The sequence below is a fragment of the Girardinichthys multiradiatus genome, chromosome 6 (genome assembly GCF_021462225.1).
Source record: "Girardinichthys multiradiatus isolate DD_20200921_A chromosome 6, DD_fGirMul_XY1, whole genome shotgun sequence".
Taxonomy (NCBI): Eukaryota; Metazoa; Chordata; class Actinopteri; order Cyprinodontiformes; family Goodeidae; genus Girardinichthys; species Girardinichthys multiradiatus.
Genome location: NC_061799.1, coordinates 5,035,406 through 5,050,066, shown reverse-complemented (window position 1 = coordinate 5,050,066; position 14,661 = coordinate 5,035,406). Strand labels below are relative to the sequence as shown.

At 41.1% G+C, this 14,661-nt stretch overlaps 1 protein-coding gene across 1 annotated transcript in view; it reads right to left on the bottom strand.

Annotated features, from left to right (window-relative positions):
- The window catches only part of LOC124870637, a 59,431-nt gene that overhangs the window by 20,307 nt on the left and 24,463 nt on the right, over nt 1–14,661 (bottom strand). The window contains 3 exon segments of the mRNA XM_047369454.1: nt 8,688–8,849; nt 8,951–9,154; nt 12,726–13,262. Of these exon segments, the coding sequence (XP_047225410.1) occupies nt 8,688–8,849; nt 8,951–9,154; nt 12,726–13,262 (903 nt within the window).

Here is a 14,661-nt window from a genome sequence, read left to right as displayed (position 1 = left end):
TCCCTCTGATTACCAGCCCCATTTTAGGTATGATTAATTTATCCTTAGTAAATGGATATGTACCAATTCAGTTTTCATTTCAGTTCAGTTTTATTTATATAGCGCCATTTCACAACACATGTTGTCTCAAGGCACTTCACAACAGTCAGTCAGTCATTTTCTACCGCTTATTCCATAGTGGGTCGCGGGGGAGCTGGTGCCTATCTCCAGCAGTCTATGGGCGGGAGGCGGGGTACACCCTGGACAGGTCACCAGTCCATCGCAGGGCAACACACAAACAACCAAGCACACACTCATTCATACACCTAAGGGCAATTTAGAGTGACCAATTAACCTAACAGGCATGTCTTTGGACTGTGGGAGGAAGCCGGAGTACCCAGTGAGAACCCACGCAGGCACGGGGAGAACATGCAAACTCCATGCGGAAAGACCCCAGGCTGGGAATCAAACCCAGGACCTTCTTGCTGCAAGGCAACAGTGCTACCAACTGCGCCACCGTGCAGCCCAGTCAGGTACATACATTCCAATTAATCCTAACCATTGAACAGTGCAGTCAGAGTTAGCTTTTTATTCAAATTGGATAAAATGTTTTTCTATCTATGGAAACCCAGCAGATTGCATCCAGTCAGTGACTTGCAGCATTCCCTCCTTCCGGATGAGCATGTAGAGACAGTGGACAGTCACTGGCGTTGACTTTGCAGCAATCCCCCATACTGAGCATGCATGTAGCGACAGTGGATAGGAAAAACTCCCTTTTAACAGGAAGAAACTTCCAGCAGAACCAGGCTCAGTGTGAGCGGCCATCTGCCACGACCGACCGGGGGTTTGAGAGAACAGAAGCACTGATCCAGGAGTACTTTCTATGGGAAAGAAAAGTAAATGTTAATGGATGTAGCTCCTTTAGTCGTTTCACCTACAAAGAAAGAACAGATAAACTCTGAGCCAGTTTTTAGAGTCTGAAAGAGAGCACATAGAGGTTTTTACAGTTAAGCTCAGTCAATCGCCATGTCTAGGAGAGAGAACGGGCTAAACACTAAAAGACATGGCTATGTGGATCATCGGTAGAGGGTGAGCATTAAGTTGTTGCCAGCAGAAGCTCGGACGATTCCCCTCTCCAGAAAGGTGTCACAGGTAGACACAGAGCCAGGCCAGGTGTAGCTTCTAGGAAGAGAATAGAGAGAACAAGGTTAAAAGCTGAAATAACCGCAAATAATGCAAAATTGGAGAGTAGTGTGAGAATGTAGCAAAGAGGGTGAAAGTGGTCGTTATGTCCCCCAGCAGCCTAAGCCTATAGCAGCATAACTACACAGAGAGTTTCAGTTCAGATTATTTAGTTAAACTGCGCTTATTTACAACAATGTCGTCTCAAGGAACCCCACAAAGGGTCCCACTGATGGTCATTGTTATACTAAAAACCACAAGGATTGGGATACCTCTCTCTGTCAGACTGATTATAACCATTGGAAAAGAGAAGGGTTCATACAGGGAGCAGAAATGGAGGGTGTGTTTGCACCTCAACCATAACTGAGCCGGTTTAGGCTAAACCTGACTCCCCCTTATTCTATCCAACAGGGAGGGAGGAAGGATCCCTCCCTGATAAACTAAGCCTAAAACTCTAACTATAAGCTTTATCAAAAAGGAAAGTTTTAAGCCTAGCCTTAAAAGTAGACAGGGTGTATGCCTCACGGACTAAAGCTGGGAGCTGGTTCCACAGGAGAGGAGCCTGATAACTAAAGGATCTGCCTTCCATTCTACTTCTAGAGACTCTAGGAACCACCAGTTGCCTGGTTCTAAGATATTTTAGGAGGTTTTTATAGGTTGCCTTAGTCAAGTTTGTTAAAACAGTGCCCTTGGGGCTCGTGCTGAGCTACTAAAATTAACCTAGCCCATATACCAAGAGCCAGTTGTAAATTAGGGAATGAGCAGCCGTGAACAAAAGTGACTGTCGAAGTTGTGGATGACTGCAATAGGCTACTCAGTTGCCCGGACCTCCAGTTGAAGAAGGGCGAGACTTTTGGATGAAGGCTGTCAGAGGCTAGGCGAGTCATTTCCCGACACCAGCTTGAACAGAACTTTCAGTAAACCTGCTTAGTAAGATCTTTCAGGTTTAGGGAAGTCCGGACCCGTTAGATGGAGAGCTGGGTTGAGCAATCCCTTTAGACATGGGGAAGTAGGAGGGAGGGGTTAGCTCATCGGATAACGAAACACTGAAACAGCTCTGCTGACAGTCACTAATGATATTCTTATGGCCAAAGATAATGGACTTGTGTCTGTACTTGTCCTGTTAGATCTCAGTGCTGCATTTGATACAGTTGATCACAATATTCTCTTAGAAAGGCTGGAATATGCTGTAGGGATCAGGGGAACAGCGCTAGGCTGGTTTAAATCTTATTTGTCTGACAGATTCCAGTTTGTTCATGTAAATGATAAATCATCTTTAAACTCCAGGGTTAACTGCTTCTAAATTCAGACAAGACAGAACTTGTCGTCTTTGGACTGGAGTCTGCTTATTCAATCACTTAACATGGATGGCATTACATTGACCTCCGGTAATAAAGTAAAAAACCTTGCTGTTATTTTTTACCAGGACATGTCATTTAACTCCCACATTAAACAGGTTTCTAGGATTTCCTTCTTTCACCTCCAGAACATTGCCAAAATTAGAAATATTATATCCAGGAGTGATGCTGAAAAACTAGTCCATGCATTTGTTACTTCAAGGCTGGACTATTGTAATTTGTTACTAGGATGTACACAAAATGCAGTTAAAAGCCTTCAGCTGATTGAAAATGCTGCAGCAAGTGTTCTGATGAAAAGAAAAAAGAGAGATCATATTTCCCCTACTTTAGCTTCCCTTCATTGGCTCCTTGATGAATACAGAATAGAATTTAAAATTCTCCTTCTCACATATAAAGCCCTTAATGATCTAGCTCCATCATACATCAGAGATCTGATTGTTCCATACGTTCCTAACAGAGCACTTCGCTATCAGACTGCAGGTTCACTGGTGGTTCCTAGAGTCTCTAGAAGTAGAGGCAGATCCTTTAGTTATCAGTCTCCTCTCTGTGGAACCAGTTCCCAGTTTTAGTCCATGAGGCAGACACCCTGTCTACTTTTAAGGCTAGGATTAAAACTTTCCTTTTTGATAAAGCTTATAGTTAGAGTGGCTTAGGTTATCCTGACCTATCTTCCTTATTTTTTACCTCTGTCTTCTTCCCTCCTTGTTGGATGGAGTAAGGGGGAGTCAGGTTTAGCCGAAACCGGCTCAGTTATGGTTGAGGTCCAAACACACCCTCCATTTCTGCCTCCAATATGACCCCCTCTCTTTTCCAATGGTTATGGTCAATCTGACAGAGGGAGGTATCCCAATCATTGTGGATTTTAGTATAACAATGGCCATCAGTGGGCTCTAGATGGACAAACTGTCTACTTTTAAGGCTAGGCTTAAAACATTCCTTTTTGATAAAGCTTATAGTTAGGGTGGCTTAGGTTATCCTGAGCTATCTCTGTAGTTATGCTGCTATAGGCTTAGGCTGCTGGAGGACGTAATGACCACTTTCACCGTCTTCGCTACATTCTCACACTACTCTCCAATTTTCCATGATCCACTTGGCCCTGTCTTTCAGTGTTTAACCCTTTCTCGCTCCTAGACATGACATGAGCTTTTATTGTAACTAACTATGTGCTGTCTTTCAAACTCTAACCTTGAAAACTGGCTCAGAGTTTATCTGTTCTTTCTTTCTAGGTGAAATGATTAAAGGAGCTACATCCATTAACATTTACTTTTCCTTCCCATAGAAAGGACTGCTGGATCAGTGCTTCTTTGTTCTCTTTGTGTCTCTGCTCTGTTCTCTCAAATCCCCAGTCGGTCGTGGCAGATGGCCGCTCACACTGAGCCTGGTTCTGCTGAAGGTTTCTTCCTGTTAAAAGGGAGTTTTTCCTCTCCACTGTCGCTACATGCATGCTCAGTATGAGGGATTGCTGCAAAGTCAACGCCAGGGACTGTCCACTGTCGCTACATGCTCATCCAGGTGGAGCGAATACTGCAAGTCACTGACTGGTTGCAATCTGCTGGGTTTCCTTAGATAGAAAAACGTTTTATCCAATTTGAAAAAATAACTGAATCTGACTGCACTGTTCAATGATTAGGATTAATTGGAATGTATGTACCTGATTTTTGTGAAGTGCATGAGACGACATGTAGTGTGAATTGGCGCTATATAAATAAACTGAATTGAATTGAATATGCCCTGCGATGGACTGGCAACCTGTCCAGGGTGTACCCCGCCTCTCGCCCATAGACTGCTGGAGATAGGCACCAGCTCCCCCGCGACCCACTATGGAATAAGCGGTAGAAAATGACTGACTGACTGACTGTATCTGAGCAACCAAAAAAGCTGGCTCTGGAAACTACTGTCTTCGGAGACATATGACAACAAATATCCTGTTTAACCATTGAAGCCTGGAGCATCAGTACCTGCCACTTAAAGGAAGAAAACTGAAGATTAAGTCGTATTCCCTTCAAGAAATCACTCGTTGTTAAAAGAAGAACCGTCTCCATCAGGTGCATGGATGAGCCTCCGTCTTCGAAGCCTTTCCAAACTCATTAGTTTCAGCATCAGGATAAGACAGGTTGAATTGATTGATTTATTTCTATTATTGAAATTATTACATGTTGCCGAATTGAAGCTGTTACTGACCCCTGCATAAGCGTTGCTAATTAAAGAAAGCATATACAATTCTAGTTAAATCGTGGACATTCAATTAATTGAGTAACCTTATTTTTGGTTTTTCATTGGTGGTAAAAAGTCTTGTTGCCTGGTTCTAAGATATTTTAGGAGGTTTTTATAGGTTGCCTTAGTCAAGTTTGTTAAAACAGTGCCCTTGGGGCTCGTGCTGAGCTACTAAAATTAACCTAGCCCATATACCAAGAGCCAGTTGTAAATTAGGGAATGAGCAGCCGTGAACAAAAGTGACTGTCGAAGTTGTGGATGACTGCAATAGGCTACTCGGTTGCCCGGACCTCCAGTTGAAGAAGGGCGAGACTTTTGGATGAAGGCTGTCAGAGGCTAGGCGAGTCATTTCCCGACACCAGCTTGAACAGAACTTTCAGTAAACCTGCTTAGTAAGATCTTTCAGGTTTAGGGAAGTCCGGACCCGTTAGATGGAGAGCTGGGTTGAGCAATCCCTTTAGACATGGGGAAGTAGGAGGGAGGGGTTAGCTCATCGGATAACGAAACACTGAAACAGCTCTGCTGACAGTCACTAATGATATTCTTATGGCCAAAGATAATGGACTTGTGTCTGTACTTGTCCTGTTAGATCTCAGTGCTGCATTTGATACAGTTGATCACAATATTCTCTTAGAAAGGCTGGAATATGCTGTAGGGATCAGGGGAACAGCGCTAGGCTGGTTTAAATCTTATTTGTCTGACAGATTCCAGTTTGTTCATGTAAATGATAAATCATCTTTAAACTCCAGGGTTAACTGCTTCTAAATTCAGACAAGACAGAACTTGTCGTCTTTGGACTGGAGTCTGCTTATTCAATCACTTAACATGGATGGCATTACATTGACCTCCGGTAATAAAGTAAAAAACCTTGCTGTTATTTTTTACCAGGACATGTCATTTAACTCCCACATTAAACAGGTTTCTAGGATTTCCTTCTTTCACCTCCGGAACATTGCCAAAATTAGAAATATTATATCCAGGAGTGATGCTGAAAAACTAGTCCATGCATTTGTTACTTCAAGGCTGGACTATTGTAATTTGTTACTAGGATGTACACAAAATGCAGTTAAAAGCCTTCAGCTGATTGAAAATGCTGCAGCAAGTGTTCTGATGAAAAGAAAAAAGAGAGATCATATTTCCCCTACTTTAGCTTCCCTTCATTGGCTCCTTGATGAATACAGAATAGAATTTAAAATTCTCCTTCTCACATATAAAGCCCTTAATGATCTAGCTCCATCATACATCAGAGATCTGATTGTTCCATACGTTCCTAACAGAGCACTTCGCTATCAGACTGCAGGTTCACTGGTGGTTCCTAGAGTCTCTAGAAGTAGAGGCAGATCCTTTAGTTATCAGTCTCCTCTCTGTGGAACCAGTTCCCAGTTTTAGTCCATGAGGCAGACACCCTGTCTACTTTTAAGGCTAGGATTAAAACTTTCCTTTTTGATAAAGCTTATAGTTAGAGTGGCTTAGGTTATCCTGACCTATCTTCCTTATTTTTTACCTCTGTCTTCTTCCCTCCTTGTTGGATGGAGTAAGGGGGAGTCAGGTTTAGCCGAAACCGGCTCAGTTATGGTTGAGGTCCAAACACACCCTCCATTTCTGCCTCCAATATGACCCCCTCTCTTTTCCAATGGTTATGGTCAATCTGACAGAGGGAGGTATCCCAATCATTGTGGATTTTAGTATAACAATGGCCATCAGTGGGCTCTAGATGGACAAACTGTCTACTTTTAAGGCTAGGCTTAAAACATTCCTTTTTGATAAAGCTTATAGTTAGGGTGGCTTAGGTTATCCTGAGCTATCTCTGTAGTTATGCTGCTATAGGCTTAGGCTGCTGGAGGACGTAATGACCACTTTCACCGTCTTCGCTACATTCTCACACTACTCTCCAATTTTCCATGATCCACTTGGCCCTGTCTTTCAGTGTTTAACCCTTTCTCGCTCCTAGACATGACATGAGCTTTTATTGTAACTAACTATGTGCTGTCTTTCAAACTCTAACCTTGAAAACTGGCTCAGAGTTTATCTGTTCTTTCTTTCTAGGTGAAATGATTAAAGGAGCTACATCCATTAACATTTACTTTTCCTTCCCATAGAAAGGACTGCTGGATCAGTGCTTCTTTGTTCTCTTTGTGTCTCTGCTCTGTTCTCTCAAATCCCCAGTCGGTCGTGGCAGATGGCCGCTCACACTGAGCCTGGTTCTGCTGAAGGTTTCTTCCTGTTAAAAGGGAGTTTTTCCTCTCCACTGTCGCTACATGCATGCTCAGTATGAGGGATTGCTGCAAAGTTAACGCCAGGGACTGTCCACTGTCGCTACATGCTCATCCAGGTGGAGCGAATACTGCAAGTCACTGACTGGTTGCAATCTGCTGGGTTTCCTTAGATAGAAAAACGTTTTATCCAATTTGAAAAAATAACTGAATCTGACTGCACTGTTCAATGATTAGGATTAATTGGAATGTATGTACCTGATTTTTGTGAAGTGCATGAGATGACATGTAGTGTGAATTGGCGCTATATAAATAAACTGAATTGAATTGAATATGCCCTGCGATGGACTGGCAACCTGTCCAGGGTGTACCCCGCCTCTCGCCCATAGACTGCTGGAGATAGGCACCAGCTCCCCCGCGACCCACTATGGAATAAGCGGTAGAAAATGACTGACTGACTGACTGTATCTGAGCAACCAAAAAAGCTGGCTCAATGGAATCTGAAGAAAATTATACATGGCTTTCAGTTATTTATACAAATAAAAATAAAAAAAGATGGCATGCGGTTATTTAACTCCCTTTACTCTGATATAAATAAAGTAAAATTGGGTGCAACCAGTTGACCTCAGAATCACCTAATTAGTAAACAGAGTCCACCATTTGCAAAGAAAAAACCCAATGAAAACAATCATTTAGATCAACATGATCTAAAGTACTGCCTCAGTTAAATGTGCAGGGTTATTAAGGGGTTTTATCAGAAGACTGAGCTTACAGCACTTTCAGACACAGAAATGAACACGGAAGACCAGAAAAGCATGTTACTTTTCACATCTCCTTTAAATTGCAACAGTGCAAATGAACAATACATGGTACATCCAAGAAACTGATCCTCCCAATCCTAGTCCCAAATACTCCAACCTCATGTAGGAAATGTTTGTGTGGGTGATCACTTACACAAGCAAGGTGAAACTTCAAGTTGCTATAGTAACCATGCAGTCTGTTACTTTATAAAGGTCTTCTGATCTGCTTCCTGTCATAAACACGATGTATTGCTCTCCGTCCATTCTAAAATGAGTGAAGTGCAGCTGTTATCTCTGCCCTGGTTAATGATCAGTCAGAGTGAAACTGGGCTGAGCCAGCTGTATTCTCTGACTCAACACGGCTTGATAGCTGGTGAATGCAGTGGTTACTACATGTAATAAACATGCTCAGCACTCAGTATTTATATTTGTTTCCAGCAGTGTACAATGCTGTTTATTGATATGGGCTATATGCCCAGGACAGCACAGTTGCAGCACTACACCGATTTTTTGTTTGCCAGTCAATGTTGTACACTGTGTTGTACACAGTCAGAACTGTAATAAAATATGACCATGCACCACTGTTGGTTAATGACACAGATGTTGTTAGCTGAGTCTCTATTGGCGATTAATTTCTGTGTTTTGTTATGGGGTCTGGACAGTATAGTAGCATGTTTAACTCTATCTATTACCAAATCTTTGTGTCTCAGCATTGAATGTTCCTTTTTTAAAACACAAGACATGACATTAAAGGGGTCACTATTTTAGGGTGCAGAAGGAGAGGCTTTCCCAGGAAAGACGAACCACCACTGGATGAATAAGAGCAATCCTAGACCTAGTGCTAACAGGGCCTTGCCTTTATTTCTTTGCTTAGTTGACAAAAGCTGAGGTGAAAACAAGAATATTCTGTTATATTAATCAGAACAGAGAGATGCACTCACCCAGTCCAGCACATCATGCCCCTCTGCTGCCCTGACCAATGCCACATCCCACAAAATGTTAAGGTTTCCGTGGCGCCAAATCTTGCTGCGGGTCTTGTAGGCGTAGTAAGCAGAGAGAGATAGAACCAAAACCACCAACAGGCCCAAAACAAACCCCACTGCCTGTACAAAGAGGGTTATACATTATGATTTTCAATCAAATAAAATAAATATGATTAGGTGTGAACAAGGAAAAACTACAAAAGAACACAATGGAGTCCAACCTCCTCAGGATCCATGTAACAGTAGTGGTACAGGTATTGATTGTACATGGGAAACCCTCCAGGAAAACCAGCCCCCACGCTGCCGCTCAGGCTTGGGGTCCCCTGGATGTTCTGACACATCCTCAACATGGGGTTATACAGCATGCTCTGTGAGCTCTGAGACATCGGGTTTACCCCTATCACGAAGATTATATTGATGATGCCCTATAAAACAGAACAGGCAGATTTAATCACAGCGGATTGAACAATTCCCTTAACTTCTTAAATGCAGCTGGCACCAGAAATCACAGAACTAGAGAAGTCCTACAATGGTCCTAATCCTAAGGCAAGGGAAGAACACGTTACAGCGACAAGACAATTCAAAGTGTTTTACATAATATAAACAAAGAAAATTAATAAAACACATAACAATGTGCATTGCAGTGGCATTTTAAAGGTAGGTAAAGACAATTTGTACTACAGACTAAAATTAAAGATGTTTCAGTTAATAAAGCAATTCTTAATAGATGTATTTTAACGTCTATTCTCTGAGATACAGGGAACCAGTGTCAGGACTTTAGAACCCGAACTGATTGTATTCAATTCAATTCAGTTCAGTTCAGTTTTATTTATATATAGCGCCAACTGACAACACATGTTGTCTCAAGGCACTTTACAAAGTCAATTCAATCGAATCATACAGATTTCAAGTCAGGAACATACATTCCAATTAATCCTAACTATTGAAAAGTGCAGTTGGATTCAGTTTATTGTTCAAATTGGTAAAACGTTTTTCTGTCTAAGTAGCCCAGCACATTGCATGGAGTCAGTGACTTATAGCAGTCACTCCTCCTGGATGAGCATGTAGAGACAGTGGACAGTCACTTGGATTGACTTTGCAGCAATCCCTCATACTGAGCATGCATGTAGTGACAGTGGAGAAGAAAACTCCCTTTTAACAGGAAGAAACCTCCAGCAGAACCAGGCTCAGTGTGAGCGGCCATCTGCCACGACCGACTGGGGGTTTGAGAGAACAGAGCAGAGACACAAAGAGAACAAAGAAGCACTGATCCAGCAGTCCTTTCTATGGGAAGGAAAAGTAAATGTTAATGGATGTAGCTCCTTTAATCATTAATCATCCTTTAGATGCTTCATCTAGGAAAGAAAGACAGCTAAGCAGATTACCTCCGAGCCAGATTTCAAGTCTCAGATTTCAAGAGTATGAAAGAGTATGAAAGAGAGCACATACAGTTAGTCACAGTAGAAGCTCAGTCAATAGCTATGTCTAGGAGAGAGAGAGGGTTAAACAATGAGAGACAGGACATCATCTGTAGAAGGTGAGCATTAAGTTGTTGGCAGCAGCACCTTGGCTGATGCCCCCTCTAGGAAGGTCAGATGTAGCTTCTAAAAAGAGAAAAAACAAAGAGTGAGAACATAAGATAAAAAGGTGAAATAACATAAAATAACACAAAATTGTAGAGTTGTATGAGAATGTAGCAGAGAGAGTGAATGTGGTCATTATGTCCTCCAGCAGTCTAAGCCTATAACTATAGAGATAGCTCAGGATAACCTAAGCCACTCTAACTATAATCTTTATCAAAAAGGAAAGTTTTAAGCCTAGCCATAAAAGTAGACATGGTGTCTGCCTCACGGACTAAAACTGACAGCTGGTTCCACAGGAGAGGAGCCTGATAACTAAAAGATCTGCCTCTCTTTCTACTTCTAGAGACTCTAGGAACCACCAGTAAACCTGCAGTCTGAGAACGAAGTGCTCTGTTCGGAATATATGGAACAATCAGATATCTGATGTAGGCTGGAGCTAGATCATTAAGGGCTTTATATGTGAGGAAGAGAATTTTAAATTCTATTCTGGATTTAACAGGGAGCCAATGACGGGAAGCTAAAGTAGGGGAAATATGATCTCTCTTTTTAATTTTCCTCAGAACTCTTGCAGCAGCATTTTGGATCAGCTGAAGGCTTTAAATTGCATTTTGTGGACATCCTGATAATAAAGAATTACAATAGTCCAGCCTTGAAGTAACAAATGCATGGATTAGTTTTTCAGCATCACTCCTGGACAAGATATTTTTAATTTTGGCAATGTTCTGGAGGTGAAAGAAGGAAATCCTAGAAACTTGTTTAATATGGTATTCAAATGACATGTCCCAGGTGATGTGCTCTGCATTCTTAGTTCTAGTGAGGACAGGGGCAGTGGCGTTCTGGATCAGCTGCAGCTGTTTGATTGACTTTTTAGGCAGACCTCTGAAGACACTGTTGCAGTAATAAATTTGACTAAAGATAAATGCGTGGATACATTTTACAAGATCCTGCTGGGACATTAGTCCTTTAATCCCAGAAATGTTCTTCAGATGATAGAAGGCTGACTCTGTGATTGTCTTTATGTGCCTCTGAAGGTTGAGGTCTGAGTCCATCACTACACCCTGATTTTGAACACTATCAGTGGTTTCTAGCTGTAATAACTGAAACTGTGTGCTGTCTGTTGAACACTCATCTATTGGTCCAAAAATAATGACTTCAGTTTTGTTTTTATTCAGCTGAAGAAAATTATGGCACATCCACACATTGATTATTTCTGCATCTACTCAACGCTTGAATAGGTTTATAGTCAGCTGGTGACATTATAATGTACAGTTGTGTGTCATCTGCATAGCTTTGGTAACTTATACTGTTGTTTGTCATAATCTGAACTAGGGACACCATCACTGTGGTTCTTCCACAGTTTGTATTTATGCAGATGTCATTGAACACCTTGACAATGCTAGGTTTGGCACTTTGGTGAGCACAGAAACCTGACTGGAAGACGTTAAAGTGGCTGGTCATTGTTAAGAAGGTATTTAACTGCTAATCCTACCATTCTTAGTTTGATACGTATCTGAAACCAAGAGTTTTAGTCTATCACTACTTCCTGGGGCAATGTTAGAAAATGGATTGATGAAGCTTAAAGCTGCACTAATCAATACTTATGTCATAAATGGAAGAACCATATATTTATTTTATTTTGAAAGAGGTTGGTCTGCATTATGAGCTTACGCTGAATAATCATGTAATTATCTTCTCAATTTATTAAATCAAACAGTATTTTCCTTTAAAGTTAAAAGACTTGGAAATTCTAAGTTAAGAAAAGTGATGATGTTTGCTTTCAGAGATCCACCAATCAGGTTCTTTGTGGCTGATAGCGATTTACAAATTTCCTAGAGCTCTGGCCTGCCTATTCCAATTTTTCTTGCTAAGGAGTAAAGCACATAAATGTGAAGGTAATATGCTTTGAAAAATGTCTTACTTCTATCTAATTTTTACTAAACTCTAAAAATTGGGTCAAAGTGCATACAGTTGGTTAATGTGTTTACAAACCAACCAGCCTGGCAAGGCCTCATTCTAATACATCCAATGAATACGGAGAAAAAGACTTGACTTTTCTGTTTTTGACCTGCAGGTCACTGATCAGAGCTGATCAAGAGGAAATTTGCCAGTTATGATCTCTAACTGATTAATTGTTGCAGGTCATTGGCATATCAAAACCATAAAGTAGCTTAAGCACATAAGTGATATTGTCATAAAAATAATTTAATCTAACTCATTAGTATTAATGTAAATACCAATAAGACCAAGGTGTGACAGCCAAACAATGGCCGTTGGCATCACTGTTGGTGATGTTAAGGATTGCTGGGCATAGGTCTATTGATTTGTCATTCATACTGGAACACAGCTCCACACCTATTTCTAGAAAGTGCCCAGCCTCTGATTAAGAGTTTGTGTGTTTTGTTTGCGGACCCACCTGCAGCACAGCCAGGATGATATCACAGATGAAAATAATCAGGTAAAACCTGCAGCCACGCATCATCCGGGACTGTGAGAAACTTCCCACCAGGAAACCCAGTGAAACCAGGAAGTTAATGGCAGCCATAGAAATCATTGCTGCCTTGGCAGACTGTGGTGTCATATAGGAGCTGCCATAGCCATAGCTACCTCCATAATATCCTGAGCCTGCTCCACCCACAGAGCCCATGTCCCCAACACCGTATCCCCCGTACCCAAACCCATTTATGTCCCACACCAGAGTTGAAGCTACACAGGCAAAGATAATGAAGCACATGAGGGCTGTGGCTCCTTGGAAGGTTTTTACAAAACCTGGAGGAGAGAACCACCTGTAGAAGTGTTGAGGCTGCCCCTCCATATGGTAGGAATCAGGAGGATTGTGGGCGTATGAGACATACTGGCTCTGGGGGGAATGGACGCTTCTTGGAGGGTGGAAATTGTGGGAGGTAGTGCTGTATGGCGGACTGTACACAGGGGGGCTGTCATAGTAGCGAGGCTCGTACATATGTCAGAGAACGTTGCTGGAATTTTACCTGGAACAAAGTGGAAACTTAGGTCAAAAATAATCAGCCTTGCAAATGTATTCATATGCCATGAACCTTTTCACATTTTGTCACTTTACAACCACAAACTTACTAGTATGTTTTTAGGATTTTATGTGACAGGCCAACATTAGTGGTGAATTCCATTAGCCTTAGAAGTCGGAACTGGGATGTCGGAGTTTAAGTCGTCTCTGAGTTATAATGTTCCAGTTTCTTGCTTGTTTTTGTTCGTATTGCTAGCAACTGCAACAGCAGTCTTAAAACAAAAACAATGATGATAACACTGTTCTACACAATATTTCGTGCATTTAAACACTATTTAAATGCATGAAATATTCAGTTGCACACATCAATATGTGTGCAATTGACTAAAATGTTACATAAATAATATATAAAACAGTCAAAGTAAGAACGTTTTACTACTGCTGATGCGAGTAGCAGCCATGTTGAATATGTAAGTTGGGTATGGTCGTATTGCCCCAACCATCTGACTAGTAATTTCAACTTCCAGGGGCGTTCCAGCTGAAATTTCCTACTCGGAGGATGGAAATCCCGACTTCTGAGTACAAATGGAACCCACCATAAGTAGTGCATAATTATTATATATAATTATTATATACAAATACTAAGTGGAAGAAATAATATACATAGTTATCAAGATTATCTGAAAGTAAAGATTTGAAAAGTGTGGCGTGCCTCGCTACAACGCAATGCTCCAGAAAGACTGTGTCACTATGGTGATGGAGTTTTCACAGGGCAATGGTAATTGCTAGTACAGTCAGCTAAGGTCAGATGGAGTCTATTCAAATTGCAAAATATATTATTGATATGCATAGCAAGAATCCATGACAACTAAAGTATAACATCCTATCAAATATTGTATCCAAACAATCCTTTGCTATTGTGATACTTCATACACTGATATTGTGATGATGCCTGCCAATAGATATATGATGCAGCTCTACATTTCACATCATTATTTAGAAAATTAACCAATTAATTTAAAACCATGTATATTTATCCTTTAACTTCAAAAAATGGTCAATGCATAAAATCTCAAAAAAATACATTGAGGTTTGTAGTAACAAAAAGTTTGAAGGGGTATGAATACTTATGCAAGGTACTGTAAACGGTAATCAGAATCAGCTTTATTGCCAAGTTCGTACATACAAACAAGGAATTTGACTCCGGTACACTTTTCTCTTTGGTTTTGTTTTTGCATTACAGAATATACATATTTACAATGTACAATATACACATATATAAATAAAAAGGTGCATTTGCAACATCTGTATGCTGTTGTTTTGTACTCTATTGGATGTTCAGCAGAGAAACAGCCTGGGGTAATATTAA